Source organism: Arvicanthis niloticus, chromosome X (assembly GCF_011762505.2).
Source record: "Arvicanthis niloticus isolate mArvNil1 chromosome X, mArvNil1.pat.X, whole genome shotgun sequence".
NCBI lineage: Eukaryota > Metazoa > Chordata > Mammalia > Rodentia > Muridae > Arvicanthis > Arvicanthis niloticus.
Window position 1 is genome coordinate 54,596,749 of NC_047679.1, and position 14,990 is coordinate 54,611,738.

At 38.6% G+C, this 14,990-nt stretch overlaps 1 protein-coding gene and 2 non-coding genes across 3 annotated transcripts in view; 2 read left to right on the forward strand and 1 right to left on the reverse strand.

Annotated features, from left to right (window-relative positions):
- Tex11 (testis expressed 11) overlaps positions 1–14,990 on the reverse strand; it is a 245,179-nt gene that overhangs the window by 176,379 nt on the left and 53,810 nt on the right. The window contains exon 8 of the mRNA XM_034486384.2: positions 5,489–5,574. Coding sequence (XP_034342275.1) covers positions 5,489–5,574 — 86 coding nt within the window. The remainder of the gene's footprint in view (positions 1–5,488; positions 5,575–14,990) is intronic.
- On the forward strand, positions 3,687–3,748 carry LOC117695579 (U7 small nuclear RNA). The gene has a single exon (XR_004604636.1). It is a non-coding gene; the product is annotated as a U7 small nuclear RNA (small nuclear RNA).
- LOC117695574 (U7 small nuclear RNA) lies at positions 3,763–3,824 on the forward strand. Its single transcript, XR_004604632.1, has one exon. It is a non-coding gene; the product is annotated as a U7 small nuclear RNA (small nuclear RNA).

A 14,990-nucleotide genomic window follows, 5' to 3' on the forward strand; every position in this document is an offset into this window, starting at 1 on the left:
TTAGATGGTGAATTATGTTTTAATGAGTAAAAAAATATTTAGGGAATGGGTGTGTATGTGTGTACTTTTCCAAATAGACAAAAGATCTAAAGAAATGTGTGTACCATTTAAATGCTCACCAAAAGGTGACTTCAACAGAGGAATAATCAAGTAGACAAGATGACCCAACCTGTAGATAGCATGTCTTTTCCTGACAATTCTTGACACTGTTCAATGTGCCCATGAACAAAGTGACAATTGCAGCATAAATGTTGATTATGCACAAGCTTGACAACATGTACTTCTTACCAAGACTGGCCTGTCTATAGCTGTAGCTAAGTACTAAATCTGCTAACAGCAGTGACTAAGACAAAGCCTCCATATGACATCATTCTCCAGAGAGACCAAGCAATGATTTGGTGGTTGGTTGATGACATTGGATGGTAGGACAACTTCTACCATGCAAAGTGCTGCATTTTGTTCTTACTGAATAGATTCTTATTCTACTTATGAAATTGGCTTTCTTGAATAAAATGTTATAGGCAGACTTTTGCTACTTTGTGATTCCTTTTCTTCTTTCTATATGTTATCTCCAAACAGGTTGGAAGAAAAAAAAACCAGAAAAACCCCTCTGGGAGCAAAGTATGGAATAACCCAGCAGAAGCAGACCCAATAAATTTTTTGCTGGTATCTTGAAACAAAATATCCATCCCTTCATACTCCACCATTTCCTCTAAGGCATTTGAAATCAGATTTCCCATTATGCCTCCATCCACACTGGACACCAATGATAGCCAGACTTTTGCTACTTTGTAGCTTCTTTTTTCTCTAACCTCCGCCACTCCTCTTCTTCCACACTTTCAATTCCCCAACACCAGGTAGGAGATAAAAAATGATATAGGGGAAAGGGGGTGATGATATTCTTAGACTACTTCCTACTATTTAGGAGTGTCAAGTTCCTTGGGGGCAAGTTGGATCTGCACCATCAGGACATATAACTTCTTCTTTTCATATCTTCACACACCACAACAAACCAACAACAACCAACAGCATCCACCACCAACCAGCCCTTTCTATCGGGGGCTAGCATTTATATATCCTCTGAAAAGTCAACATCACATACTTGCATAAAATATCTGCAGCTGCCAAAAAAACATCCCCTTGCTAGAGCACAAGGCAAGTCATAGTAAGCTGCTGTAGACAATCTGAAGCATCCCCATATTACACACTTGGGACTAAAATGAAACATATTTCACTAGTATTTCTGCATTTTTAATGAAACCAAAACTATCACTACATAATGCTTCAGCAATATCACCACCTATAGACTTATCCACTGTCACAGTATTTCACACAACATTGCCTCTGATCAAGAAATTCACTTTACAGTAAAAAAAAAAAAAAAACCAAACCAGCAGTGGGCTCATGCTCATGGAATTCATAGGTTTTATCATGTTCCTAACCATACTGAGGCACATAGATTGAAGAACAAAGAGTAGAATGACACATGCACAGTGCAAACTAGATAGCAACAGCCAATAAGACTGGGGCATGGTTCTCTAGAGGAATGTCTGTGTTCTGAATCTTTATCCAACATATAGTACTGTTCCTCTCATGACCATGATTTTTGAGCCCAGAAATCAACAGATGGATGGGAATGGTATTATTCACTGTCACCTCTGACTCACTAGTAAAATTTTACACTCCTACTCTTACAACCTTATGTTTTGCTAGCCTAAAGTCTTTGTTGTAAAGCGAGGAGTGGTTTGCCAAGGAGACACAACAGCCATTCCACTGAACTATGAACTAAGATTTCGTTCTGTATCCCTGATGCTTTTGAGTCAACTGGCTTAAAAAAAAGAGTCACAGTGCCAGAAGGGGGGACTGATCTAGACCTCCACAAAAGAGGTAAAAGAGAACATGTCTGAACTTCCAGAAATCCTCAAGGCAACTATCTCTTAGTGTTCTGTGATCATATTCTGTGACTATATGCAACAGAAAACATTTAAACGCAACTGAGGCAGGAGGATAAATGGTACAGACTCCTAAGGAATGCAGGTATATGTCACCTTTCCAGGCAACGAACCAAGTGAGACTTACTGAGAAAAGAGAATGGATAGTAGAAGGTAGTTATAAATACCAGATAAGGTCATGTGTTTCAGGGGCAGCTTTGCTTATACACTGAAGGCCTAAAATCAGCCATAGGCCTAAGTCAGCCTGCTAACACAAAGTTCTCAGGTCTCTGTGGAAAGACATTGAAACAGATAGCTAGAAGCTACCATAAATAAGCAGCTTTGGTGGAAATTTGCCAGGCTAAGTTGTCATAGACCTTGTAGATAAGTAACCTTGATGAATAGTACCAACTTAGATAAGGACAAGTGAATCATAGGCGGAGTCATAGTGACCTGACCCCTGAAGCTTCACCCAGCTGATACTCTGTTCTGGAAGATATCTGTACTCCCCCTGAACACTTAGTTCCTGTGTCATCCCCTTTCCCACACCCTGCCTTTTTGTGTATATAACCCCTGTGTGAAAAAGTAAAAATTGTGATTTGATCAGCCTATAGCCAGATCGCCATTCTTTGCATTCACCTGTCCCCAATCTTCTCTTTCAAGTGACCTCCCTGGACCCCTGTTTAATGCCCCGTTGGCCAGGACACATGTGGCCAGTAACTAAAATGAGGATTGTAATAACCATAAGCATTTCATCTTATTTTGTTAAAAATATGTTTGTGCATGTGCACACACACACAAAGCATATATTTGTGTTTTCTTTCCTCTCTCTTTTAAAGTCAATTTGGCATTTCTTATTAATATTTTATTGTTTATTTTGAGATTGAAATTTAATTATATTATTTATCCTCCCCCCCATATACTCCTCCCTACTCTCCTTCAAATTCATGGTATCTTTTCCCATTGTTATTCTCTCTCTCTCTCTCTCTCTCTCTCTCTCTCTCTCTCTCTCTGTGTGTGTGTGTGTGTGTGTGTACATACATAAATACATATATTGGAAATTTTCTCCCTACCAAGGTTGTAGGAGGAATGCTCTCCCTGTTAAGATTAATGACTCCATGATAACTAGACACAGCCCGAGCCCAGAAAGTGAAAATGTGTTCCTCAGGAAAATGGTAAATGCTATGACCTTAAAGACAGTCCATAAGGCTATAAGAAAAAACTCTGAAAACATGAGTTCAAGAATATATAATTTCTCAACTATGCAAAATATAAGGATGTAATATAAATTGTATGAGGGGCTTCATGGACCTAAAAGAACAGAGACAGCTGCACTAATGAGCCAGCTTGTCACAAAGATATTAAGGAAGGGGGAAAAGAGATTGAAGGAGTGATGATCTCAAAGGGAGATTCCACCCAGATAGCTTATTGTCTGTGCTTACAAAGGCAGGCAGATTCTGGAGGTCAAGATCAGCCTGGGACAGAGCAAGTTTAGGTCCAGGTGTGATGGTAATCTCAGGATGGGATCCCACACAGCTAAACTTATTGTGCTTACAAAGGCAAGTAGATCTCTGAATTCATTCATAAAAAAATATGTACTTGCTGTCCTTTTCTAATAATCAAGGGGCTAAGGTTATAAAATGCTGATTTGCGGGATAATCAAAAGGGAACCTGGAGTAAATGACTGAATTGATATGTAATAAAAGACTGGGCTTTGATCTGTCAGAGATAGCTACCCAGAGAGAACTGCTGGGAGACAAACACAGCTCTTTTAAAATTTTTCTACCAGGATTTCTGACCTTGGTTAGGAAACCAAAAGGCTATCATACAGAGCTGTTACAACTCTTTTAGAATTTTTCCAGCAAGATTTCTGACTTTGGTTAGAAATCCCAAGAGCTATCTGAAGCAAAGAGAACCACTTCAAGCAGAGAGCTGTCTAGAGCAGACTACAGAGCCAAGAGCTATCTACAGAGCTGTCTAGGGAGTCATCTCAAGCAGACTACAGAGCTGTCTGCTTATATGTACACTGACTTTGAGTCATTCTTCCATCATTCCCAAATAACCTTTCCTCAGGAACCCCTCTCCAAGCTGAGGCTGGACCTTGACAGTTTCATAACCTTAGAGTCCAAGATAACAGAGAGAAGGATGAGTTGAAAACTCATATTTGGTCCACAAATATAAGTTGGAGAGAGCATACTTAGAATCTCATGAGTGTTTCGAAACCTCAAAGTCTGCCCCCAGTAACACCTCCTCCAACAAGGCCACATCTCCTAGCCTTTCAAAAAAAGTTGCACAAACTAGAGATTAAGTATTAAAATATAAGACCCTATGGGGGATGTAGTGCTTTGAATGAGAATAGTTTCCATAGGCTCATATACTTGAATATTTGGTTCCCAGTTAGTAAACTGCTTAGAAAGAATTAGTAACTGTGGCCTTTCTGGAGGAGGTATGTCACTGGGGATTGGCTTTGAGATTTCAATGGTCCATACCAGGCCCAGACTCTCTCTATATATGTATCTTCTACTTGTAGATCAGAAGATAAGCTCACAGTTACTCTGTGCCTACATCCCTGCTGCCATGCTTCCCACCTTGATGATAATGGACTAACCCTCTAGAATTCTAAGCCATCCCATTAAATGCTTTCTTTTATACAAGTTGCCTTGGTCATAGTGCCTCTTCATAGAAATAAAACAGTAACTAAGACAGGGTTGATTTCATTCAAACTACCATACCATTTAACACTGATAAGATCAGTAATTAAGTGTTATTAAATCTACATTGTCATGTTTAAGTTATAGAATAATAAGGAACTGATCATCCCTCAAGGGAATTTTTTGTTTTTACTTATATGTGGGATAATTATATCATATTAGGTAGAATTACCAGCATGCTACTGTCTTCATTTGGAAATCAAACATTACATAAAAATATATGGTTGGGTGTCAAGTTGACAAGAGGTGGACTTGTGACTGTTAATCTTGGTTGTTAAACTGATTTGTCCCTATTTGGGGATTTGCAAGCATTTCCAGGAATGATTAACTGAGGGAAGAACAGTCTTCCTGAGAGAGCCCTGCACTGTCTAAAACTCAGATAGTCCTGGGGAAAAAAAACATTGCTGCTTGCCTCCTTGCCTTTGCTTCTTGCTAGTGAGTTCATCTAACTGTGTTGCTGTAACCATTATTTGAGGATATCAGAATCCACCTTCATCACGTTCTACTAGTGACTCCCTCGGGAATCTTCAATGCCTTTGGCACCACATTGAAACTGCTGAGGCATCTAGCTTCATGGACTGAACAGCAACCAGGTTCTCTACCTCTCCAAAGTGCAAAGAGTCAATATTAGCTATAAGTAATTAAAATAAATTCCCTTTATAACATATATACTTTCTATCAGTTCTATTCCTCTAGAGAATTCTGAATAACACATGTTAAAGAAGCAAATAAATTTGACATGCTGGCTTTTGAAGTCAGAAAATATTTAAATGGCCAAAGTACTACACAGTAAATATGAACTGATATCTATCATAATATTTTTGAATTTTCATTTTTTTACATTACCGAAGCCAGAATGAACTCTCTTTGTATTTATTCTGCTTGCTTGTTTCTACTCCAAGGTTGTAACAGAGTACATGAAGATATTTTGTCTGTAATAAAAAAAATAAATAAGTAAATAAATATATATATTTAATAAAATAAATTATTAAAAATAAAGATTCATTATTTTCTTCAAGTTACAAAATATCAATAGCTATTTAGAGTCTTAAAAACAGCCTAGGAATGGTGGCACACACTTTTCACAAATTCAGACAGATCTCTATGAGTTTAAGGCCTCCCTGGTCTACATATGAATTCCAGGCTGGCCAGGGCTACATAAATAACCATCCTTATAAAAACTTCTCAAGTTATACAAAAGAGAGATACAAAGCATTCAAGTTGGAACTTCAATTATATATGGAAAATATTACAAGAGATTACTGATAGAAATTGAAAGTCCCCTTGTTACTTGTAATTAGAAATCTGATACCAGAAAATAAGGTTTTCCATGTTGATTGATTGGTAAAAATCATATTGTGAAAATAGCGGCCTTGTTTGTGATAGCCAGAAGCTGGAAACAACCCAGATGTCCCACAACAGAAGAATGGATACAGAAAATGTGGTGAATTTATACAATGGAATACTACTCAGCTATTAAGAACAAAGACATCCTGAGTTTTGCAGGAAAATAGATGGAACTAAAATATGGCATCCTGAGTGAGGTAACTCAGACCCAAAAGGACATTCATGGTATGTACTCATTAATAAGTAGATATGAGCCAAAAAAGTACAGAATACCAAGATACAGTGCACAGAACTCAAAACGTTCAACAAGCTGAAGGGCCCAAGTGTGGATACCTCAGTCCCACTTGGGAGGGAGAAGAAAGCAATCACAAGGGAAGAGGGAGGGAGGGAGAAACTTGGGAGGGAAAGGGGTGGGTGGAGGGGGAAGAGGGGAACATGATCTGGTATTGGATGGTGGGAAAGAGATTGAAGCCCTGAGATCCAGAAGAAAGAATGGAAACAGGCAACCTCAGGAGGTAGGAAGTGGGGGGACCCTCCAGAATGTACCAGAGACCTGAAAGGTTAGAGACTCTCAGGACTTAAAGGGAGGGACCCTAGATAAAATGCCCTACAATGGAGAGAAGAAACCTGTAGAGCCCACCTCCAGCAGAAAAACAGGGCATCTGTGAGAGATGGGGTTGCCATCCCACAGTCAAAATTCTGACCCATAATTGTTCCTGTCTGAAAGGACTTCAGGTATGGAAATGGAGAGGAGCCTGAGGAACCAACCAATGGACAGAAGCTGTGGACCCCTGTGGTTGAATTAGGGGGAAGCTGGAAGAAGCTGAGGAGGACGACCCTGTAGGAGGACCAGTAGTCTCAATTAACCTGGACCTCCAAGATCTCTCAGAAACTGAACCACCAACCAGGCAGCATACACCAGCTGATATGAGGCTCCCAACACATATACAGCAGAGGACTGCCGGGTCTGGGCTCAGTCAGACAAGATGCACCTAACCCTCAAGAAACTGGAGGCCCCAGGGAGTTTAGAGGTCTGGTGGGGTGGGGTGGGGTAGGGGTTAGGAACATTCTTGTGGAGACAGGAGGGAAGGGAGGAGGTATGGAATGGGGAACAGTCAGAGGGTAGACCAGGAGGGGAATAAAATCTGGAGTGTCAAAAAAGATTAAATACAATTAAAAAGATAAGAAGAAAATAATCATCCTACCAAATTAAGATTCAGCTTGATCCCATCAAACTTCTAACACAATTCTTCATAAAAATTTTAAAATATAATCATAAATGTCATACAGAAGGACAAAAATAAACCAGGATGGATCCTGTACCACAGCACTCCATACTCAAATATGGAGCTGGTCTCCCAGGAGTGCTGACACACCTGTAAGCACAGGTAAGACCACCACTTCTGCTCAAATTCCTGACCCAAGAGGGACATGCCCAGAGTCATCAGGACACAGGAAACAAGGAGCAGCTGAGGACAGGATCCTTCCAGTTTCTGTCGGTACCTCAGAGCTGACCCTGTGCCACAGCTCTCCATACCCAAATTCCTCCCAGAGAAAACAGGTCTCCCAGGAGTGCTGACACACAGGCTTGCAGGAGGGACAAACCTCAGTCAGAGACAGCAAGACCAGCTAACACCAGAGATATCCAGATGGTAAGAGGCAAGTGCAAGAACATAAGCAACAGAAACCAAGTATGCTTGGCATCATCAGAACCCAGTTCTCCCAGCACGGTGAGCCCTGGATACCCCAACACACCAGAAAAGCCAGACTCTGATTTAAAATCACATCTCATGATGATGATAGAGGACTTTAAGAAGGACATAAATAACTTGCTTAAAGAAATACAAGAGAACACAGGTAAACAGCTTGAAGCCCTTAAAGAGGAAACACAAAAATCCCTTAAAGAATTGCAAGAAAACACAAACGAACAGGTAAAGGAATTGAACAAAACCATCCAGAATCTAAAAATAAAAATAGAAACAATATAGAAACCACAAAGGGAGATAACCCTGAAGATAGAAAACCTAGGAAAGAGATCAGGAGCCATAGGTGCAAGCATCACCAACAGAATACAAGAGATAGAACCATGTGCAGAATCTCATGTGCAGAAGATATCATAGAAAACATTGGTACAAAAGTCAAAGAAAATACAAAATGATACTAACCCAAAACATCCAGGAAATTCAGGACACAAGGAAAAGACCAAACCTAAGGATAATAGGTATAGATGAGGGTGAAGATTCCCAACTTAAAGGGCCAGTAAATATCTTCAACAAAATTATAGAGGAAACTTCCCTAACCTAAAGAACAAGATGCCTATGAACATACAAAAGGCCTACAGACTCCAAATAGATTGGACAAATAATAGACAATAGACAAAACACCAAATGCACAAAACAAAGAAAGAGTATTTTAATACTTTTAATACTTTTTTTTAATACTTTTAAGCAGTAAGGGAAAAAAGACCTAGTACATATAAAGGCAGACCTATCAGAATTACATCAGACTTCTCACCAGAGACTATGAAAGCCAGAAGATCCTGGACAGATGTCATACAGACCCTAAGAGAACACAAATGCCAGTCCAGGCTACTATACCCAGCAAAACTCTCAATTACCATAGATGGAGAAACCATGCTATTCCATGACAAAAAAAAATTTACACAATATCTTTCCACAAATCCAGTCCTACAAAAGGTGACAGATGAAAAACTCCAGCACAAGGAGGGAAAACTACACCCTAGAAAAAGCAAGAACGTAATCTTCTTTCAACAAACCCAAAAGAAGATAGCCACACAAACATAAAAATAACATCAAAAATAACAGGAAGCAACAATCACTGTTCCTTAATATCTTTTAACATCAATGGACTCAATTCCCCAATAAAAAGATGTAGGCTAACAGACTGGATATGTAAACAGGACCTAGCATTTTGCTGCATACAGGAAATGCACCTCAGTGTCAAAGACAGACACTACCTCAGAGTAAAAGGTTGGAAAACAATTTTCCAAGCAAATGGTCCCAAGAAACAAGCTGGAGTAGCCATTCTAATATCGAATAAAATCAACTTTCAACCGAAAGTTATCAAAAACTTCATACTCATCTAAGAAAAAATCTACCAAGAAGAACTCTCAATTCTGAACATCTATGCTCCAAATGCAAGGACACCCACATTCATAAAAGAGACTTTACTAAAGCTCAAAGCACACATTGTACCTCACACATTAATAGTGGGAGACTTCAACACCCTAATCTCAGCAATGGACAGATGATGGAAACAGAAACTAAACAGAGACACAGTGAAACTAAGAGAAGTTATGAACCAAATGTATTTAACGGGTATCAATAGAACATTTCATCCTAAAACAAAAGAATATACCTTTTTCTCAGACAGGTCCTTTGGAAGAGCAGCCAGTGCTCTTAACTACTTAAAAAAAAAACAATCAAGTCCAATTTGTGTTAACCAAATACTCTTGGGTATGGGGCCCTGGAGACTGGTAGATCTATCAGGACTCTGTCTCCCAGCAGCTATGGTTACCAATAGCTCATGCTCACCCCCATCCTCTACTCTGTTCTGATAAATTTGTCTGAAGGCTCAAGGCCCCAGTGTAGGGGAATGTGAGGGCAGGGAGGCAGGAGTGGGTGGGTTGGGGAACACCCTCATAGAAGCAGGGGAGGGGGATGGGATGGGAGGTTTCTGGGGGGAACAGGGAAAGGGGTTAGCATTTGAAATGTAAATAAAGACAATATCCAATAAAAAGACGAAAACTGGTTGAGTGCATATTATTTTTAGCTTCAGAAGATATCGTGTATATTTAAGAGGCATTTAACTATTATAAATTAGTTTGATGACTTAAAAAATGCCAATACTGAGTTGTATAATTTAAAATAAATTTTATTAGTTTAACTTTTTAAAAACTTCAAAAAATAAACCAGGATGACCAAAGCAATCCTGATCAATGAAAGAACTGCTGGAGGAATCATCATCCATGGTTTAAGTTATACTGCAGAGTAATAATAATTTAAAATAAAAATAACAGGATGGTATTAACATAAAAACAATCACACTTGTCGAGGCCCGAGCAAAATGTTGAGGCCCGGGCTGCCCCGGCCACTGCATCCCGGCCCAAGATGCCGCTCTGGTCCGCAGGTCGGGGTTCAGCAAGAGAGAAAGAGTGAGGACGGACTCGAAGAATGGAGACCAGACAGAGTGTGATTCAATCCCGTTTATTCTTCAGTCTCTCTTCCTAGTCAAAGTCCCAAGTCTAGCTGTACTCTCTAAAGAGTCTCCCTAAAGAGTATATCTCTCTGTCTTCTGCCTCTGCCTTTTATATGTCTCACTTCTAAGCCATGCCTCTAAGTTACACCTTTAATCACGCCCTTAGGTCTCGTCTCTAAATCTGATCTCTAGGTCACACTCTTAAGTAACACACGTTTAATCTCACACACCCAAGGAAAGTCCTGGGTATCCAAAGCAAGATGTTATCAGAGTGTGCTCAGCTGTTGTAGGCTATTGTAATCCAAGTCTCATGTCAGGGTATATGGCTCAAGATGGCTGCAAAGCTGATAGCCGCTTTCTGCTAAAAGTCGGCCCCCAACACACGCTGATCAATTAAATAGAATCAAGTACCTGGATACAAGTCCATGCATACACAACCACCTAATTTTTAACAAAGAGGCCAAAGACACATAGTGCAGAAAAGACCAGACCTTCAATAAATAGTGATGGTCAAACTCAATAGTTATGCATAGAAGAATGAAACTAGATCCTTATTGCTCAACCTGAATACTACTCAACTCCAAAACGGATCAAATACCTCAATATAGGACCTGATACCCTAAATCTGCTAGAAGAGAAAGTAGGAAATATGTTTCCATTTTTACCCACAGAGAAGGACTTTCTGAACAGGACCCTAACAGTACAGGTATTAAAACCAACAATTGACAAATAATACAAATACAGAATAAAAAATGTCCTTACTAACTACACATATGACAGAATGTTAATGTCTAGAATAAATAAAAAACTAAAAAACATTAGCATCAAGAAAACAAACAACCCAGTTAAAAATAGGTCAAAAAACTAACAGAAAACTCTCAAAATATGAAATGGTAAATGGACAAGAAATACATTTTTGAATGTTCAACATCCCTAAACATCAGAAAAATGCAAATCAACATTATTTTGAGATTTTTATCTTACCTTAGTCAAAATGACTAAGAAACAATAAATGCTGGCATGTATGTGAGGAAAGGGAAACACTTATACTGATGGAGGGTATGTAATCTGGTTGCAGCTACTATAGAAATCAGTGTGGTGGTTGTTCAAAATGCTAGAACTAGATCTACTGTATGACCTAACTGTGCTCTCTTAGACATATACCTAAAGGCCTGGAAATGGGAACATCCTTGATATCTATGAAGTGGTGAGTAGAAAATGAAAATATGATATGGATATTGAAAATGTAATACATTTACACAGTGGAATATGACTCAGTTGTTAAGGAAAGTAAAATTATATTTGCAGTTAAATGGATGGAACACAGAGACCCACAACTGGTCAACTTGCAGAAAATAAGAGATGTTGGAGTACTCAAATTCCACTGGATATCTATATTGCACCCCTTCCCCAGAGACTCAGGGACCTTTATGGGAAAGGGGGTAGAAAAAAACAACAGAGTGAGTGAATGAATACAACAGGGCAGTCATAACAGCTGTGCTCTCACACATGGTGAACTCACAGAAAGTTAGGACAAAATACACAAAACTTACCCAAGTTCAAGACAGACAAATTTATCAGAACAGAGTAGAGGCTGGGGGTGAGCATGAGCTATTGGTAACCATAGCTGCTGGGAGACAGAGTCCTGATAGATCTACCAGTCTCCAGGGCCCCATACCCAAGAGTATTTGGTTAACACAAATTGGACTTGATTGTTTTTTTTTTAAGTAGTTAAGAGCACTGGCTGCTCTTCCAAAGGACCTGGATTTGATTCCCAGTACCTACAAGGTAGCTAACAATTTCTGTAACTCTAGTCCTAGAGGTTCTAACTCCCTCTCTGGTTTCTATGGGCACCAGGCACACATGAGGTGTCCAGACATACACGCAAGCAAAACAACCATATACATAATATTTGGGAGGCATCAAACTCACAAATATTCACCTGACTCTGAATCCCAAGTGCTGGGATTAGGAGCATGCACCAGTACATCTGGGTCACATAAAAATAAGTTTAAAAAATGTTTAAAGATACAAAGTTGGGTAGGTATGGAAGTAGAAGTAGGTCGGGGGGGGGGGAGTTGGAAAAATAATGTGATCAAAATACATTCTATGAAATTCTCAAAGAATTGATACTATTTTTAAAAAAGAAATCTGATCAGTTGCCTTACAAAAATGATAAACAAAAATATTTGCTTTGGGTTGTTACTGGATAGTAAAAGCATTAAACGTCGAAAATATATTCAAAGAAAAAATAAAATAAAAATAAAAAATAAAAGAAAAAAATAAAAATTTTAAATTTTGAAAAATATCCAAAGAACAATCCAGCTAAAAACATCTTTGTAAATAGTGAGTCCAGACATACATATGGAAATAGTTTAATGGTTCCTTTAAATTTCCTTTACATAAATTATCAGAGATAAAAAGCAGGAGCGAGTATATGAATTTACCATAGAAAAATAGTTATGAGTAAATCAATGAAATGTATCAATAGCATGTTTTTATAGAATTTTCAACTCTCAAAATATTAGAAAATGACATATAAAGCTGTTTTACAATTCTAATAATTTATCTTAATGCCCTTGGTATTTAAAGCAATCACCTCCATAGAATTCTATTCATTAAAAAGGAATTCTTTATAAATTTTACCAGAGCAAGACTAAAAAGCAGAATCTCAATTAAGAATCTAAGATCTGGGGCAAGTTATTCATGAGTAATGTATAAAGCCTTGGCTTTCTTCATAAAAAAAAAAAAATCCCTTTGTATAACACTACATTCAAAAAGTATAAATTCAATATGCATGACTGAGCACATCAGATCTACCGTATATCTGAATCTAAAATAAAGAAGAGTCTTGTTAATCTTGCCAATATGTGTTTGAAAAGCATCCATTGATATTTAAATGCATTCCTGACATTGCAGCAAAAACAGTTTAACTCATTACATGCTCCAGATCCCACAGGTTCATACAAGGCCATCCCAATTATGTAGCCATAATGCTGTTCTCACCAACTTACTGCACAGACGCCTACAACTGAACTGGTTCAGAAGAAAGTGTAAAACAAAATTTTGATGAATAATTATGTATACTAAGCCTTTATCCAGTTTCTTCTGTATTTTCTGTTTGTGCTCTCACCATTCTTACAATTCTATTTACACTAAATGCTACTTCTCAGAGGGGAAAAATAACAAAATAATAAACATAACAACAAAGGAATACAAGGCTAAAAAAATCTGTGAAGGTATTTGTAGCGTTTTTTTTTTAAATGAAATGATCAAAAATTACTGATTCTGCTTCACTGACTCATTCATTTATATATTCAATAACAATAATTTGCTAAGAATAGTAGACATTATTCTAGGAATTAAGTACACATCCCTGAACAAAATAGACAGAAATTCCTGTATTCATAAAACATTACTAATGTGGTGTGAAATAAGAAGATTTGTTTAAAAAATCTGTTTAAAGAAACAAGCCATGCCCTGGGCTCTAGCTTTGATTTATAGCACTGGAAAAAAATACAGGGAAGAACGAAAGAGCAAAGACAAGCAATAAATATTTTCTTAGTTTTACATGGGATGCTAAAATATATGAACTGAGGTTTCCTAGGGGAAAAAAGTCACATCTATTGTTGGGAGCCGACTTTTAGCAGAAAGAGGCTATCAGCTTTGCAGCCATCTCAAGCCATATACCCTGATGTGAGACTTGTTTTTCAATAGCCTACAACAGCTGAAGCACACTCTGATATCCAACATATTTTGTTTTGCTGTTTACTGCCCCCAGCTGCAAGGCGCACATGGTAGCTACGTCTGCAAGGCATGCAGTTCACGTGCGTGCTATCCATGCCATACATGCCTATAAGGTGCACGTGGTATCCATGCCTGTAAGGCTTACGTTATATCAACACCTGCAAGGCACGTGGTATCCACACGCCTACAAGGCACGTGGCAAAAGCATATAAATACCCCAGATTTCCCTTCAATAAACGAGATTTGAGACTTGATCAGAACCTCTGTCTTGTCTCCATTTCGTGTCTCTTCCCCTTTATATTCTCTCTCTCTCTCTCTCTCTCTCTCTCTCTCTCTCTCTCTCTCTCTCTCTCTCTCTCTCTCTCTCTCTCTCTCTCTCTCTCTCTCTCTCACTAGACCCTGACCGGCAGACCGGAGCGGCAGCTTGGGCGGGGAAACAGTGGCTGCCAAGCTTGGAGTGGAGAGGGCCGCAACAATCAATGTTAAAGATTCTACAGCGTTAAACTGGGTTGGGCTAAGGAATGTATGTAGCTCACCTATCATGCACAAGGCCCTAGGTTTGAACCTCTATACTCCATAAACTGGATGTGTTGACGCATCGACTGTAATCCCAGAACTTGAAAGAGGAGACAGGAAGATCAGAAGTACAAGCTCTGCTGAACTAGTCCCAAACTCCGAAGTGGAATATAGCCTACACTTCAGTTCAACAAGGAATACTGGCAATGTTAACACAAATATAATCTAAGACAGTTACGGGACAACAGCCAACACTTCTTAGTGCAAAGGTTAGAGTTAATGATCTATGAAAATTCTCAATTATGGAGAATAATAGATTAAACATGGAAACTAATACACTGAAGAGCTCAAGTTTCCTGGTTAAGTCACAGAAAGTAAACAGACAATAGTATAAAAATTACTCTTGTTGATTTCTCACTTTCCTTTCTAATTATAAAATAAGTAATAACATTTGGTTATTCCAACAAAATCTAGAAAAATCCCGATTTCTCATAAATTTGGCCTCTTGTCTTTACTTCTG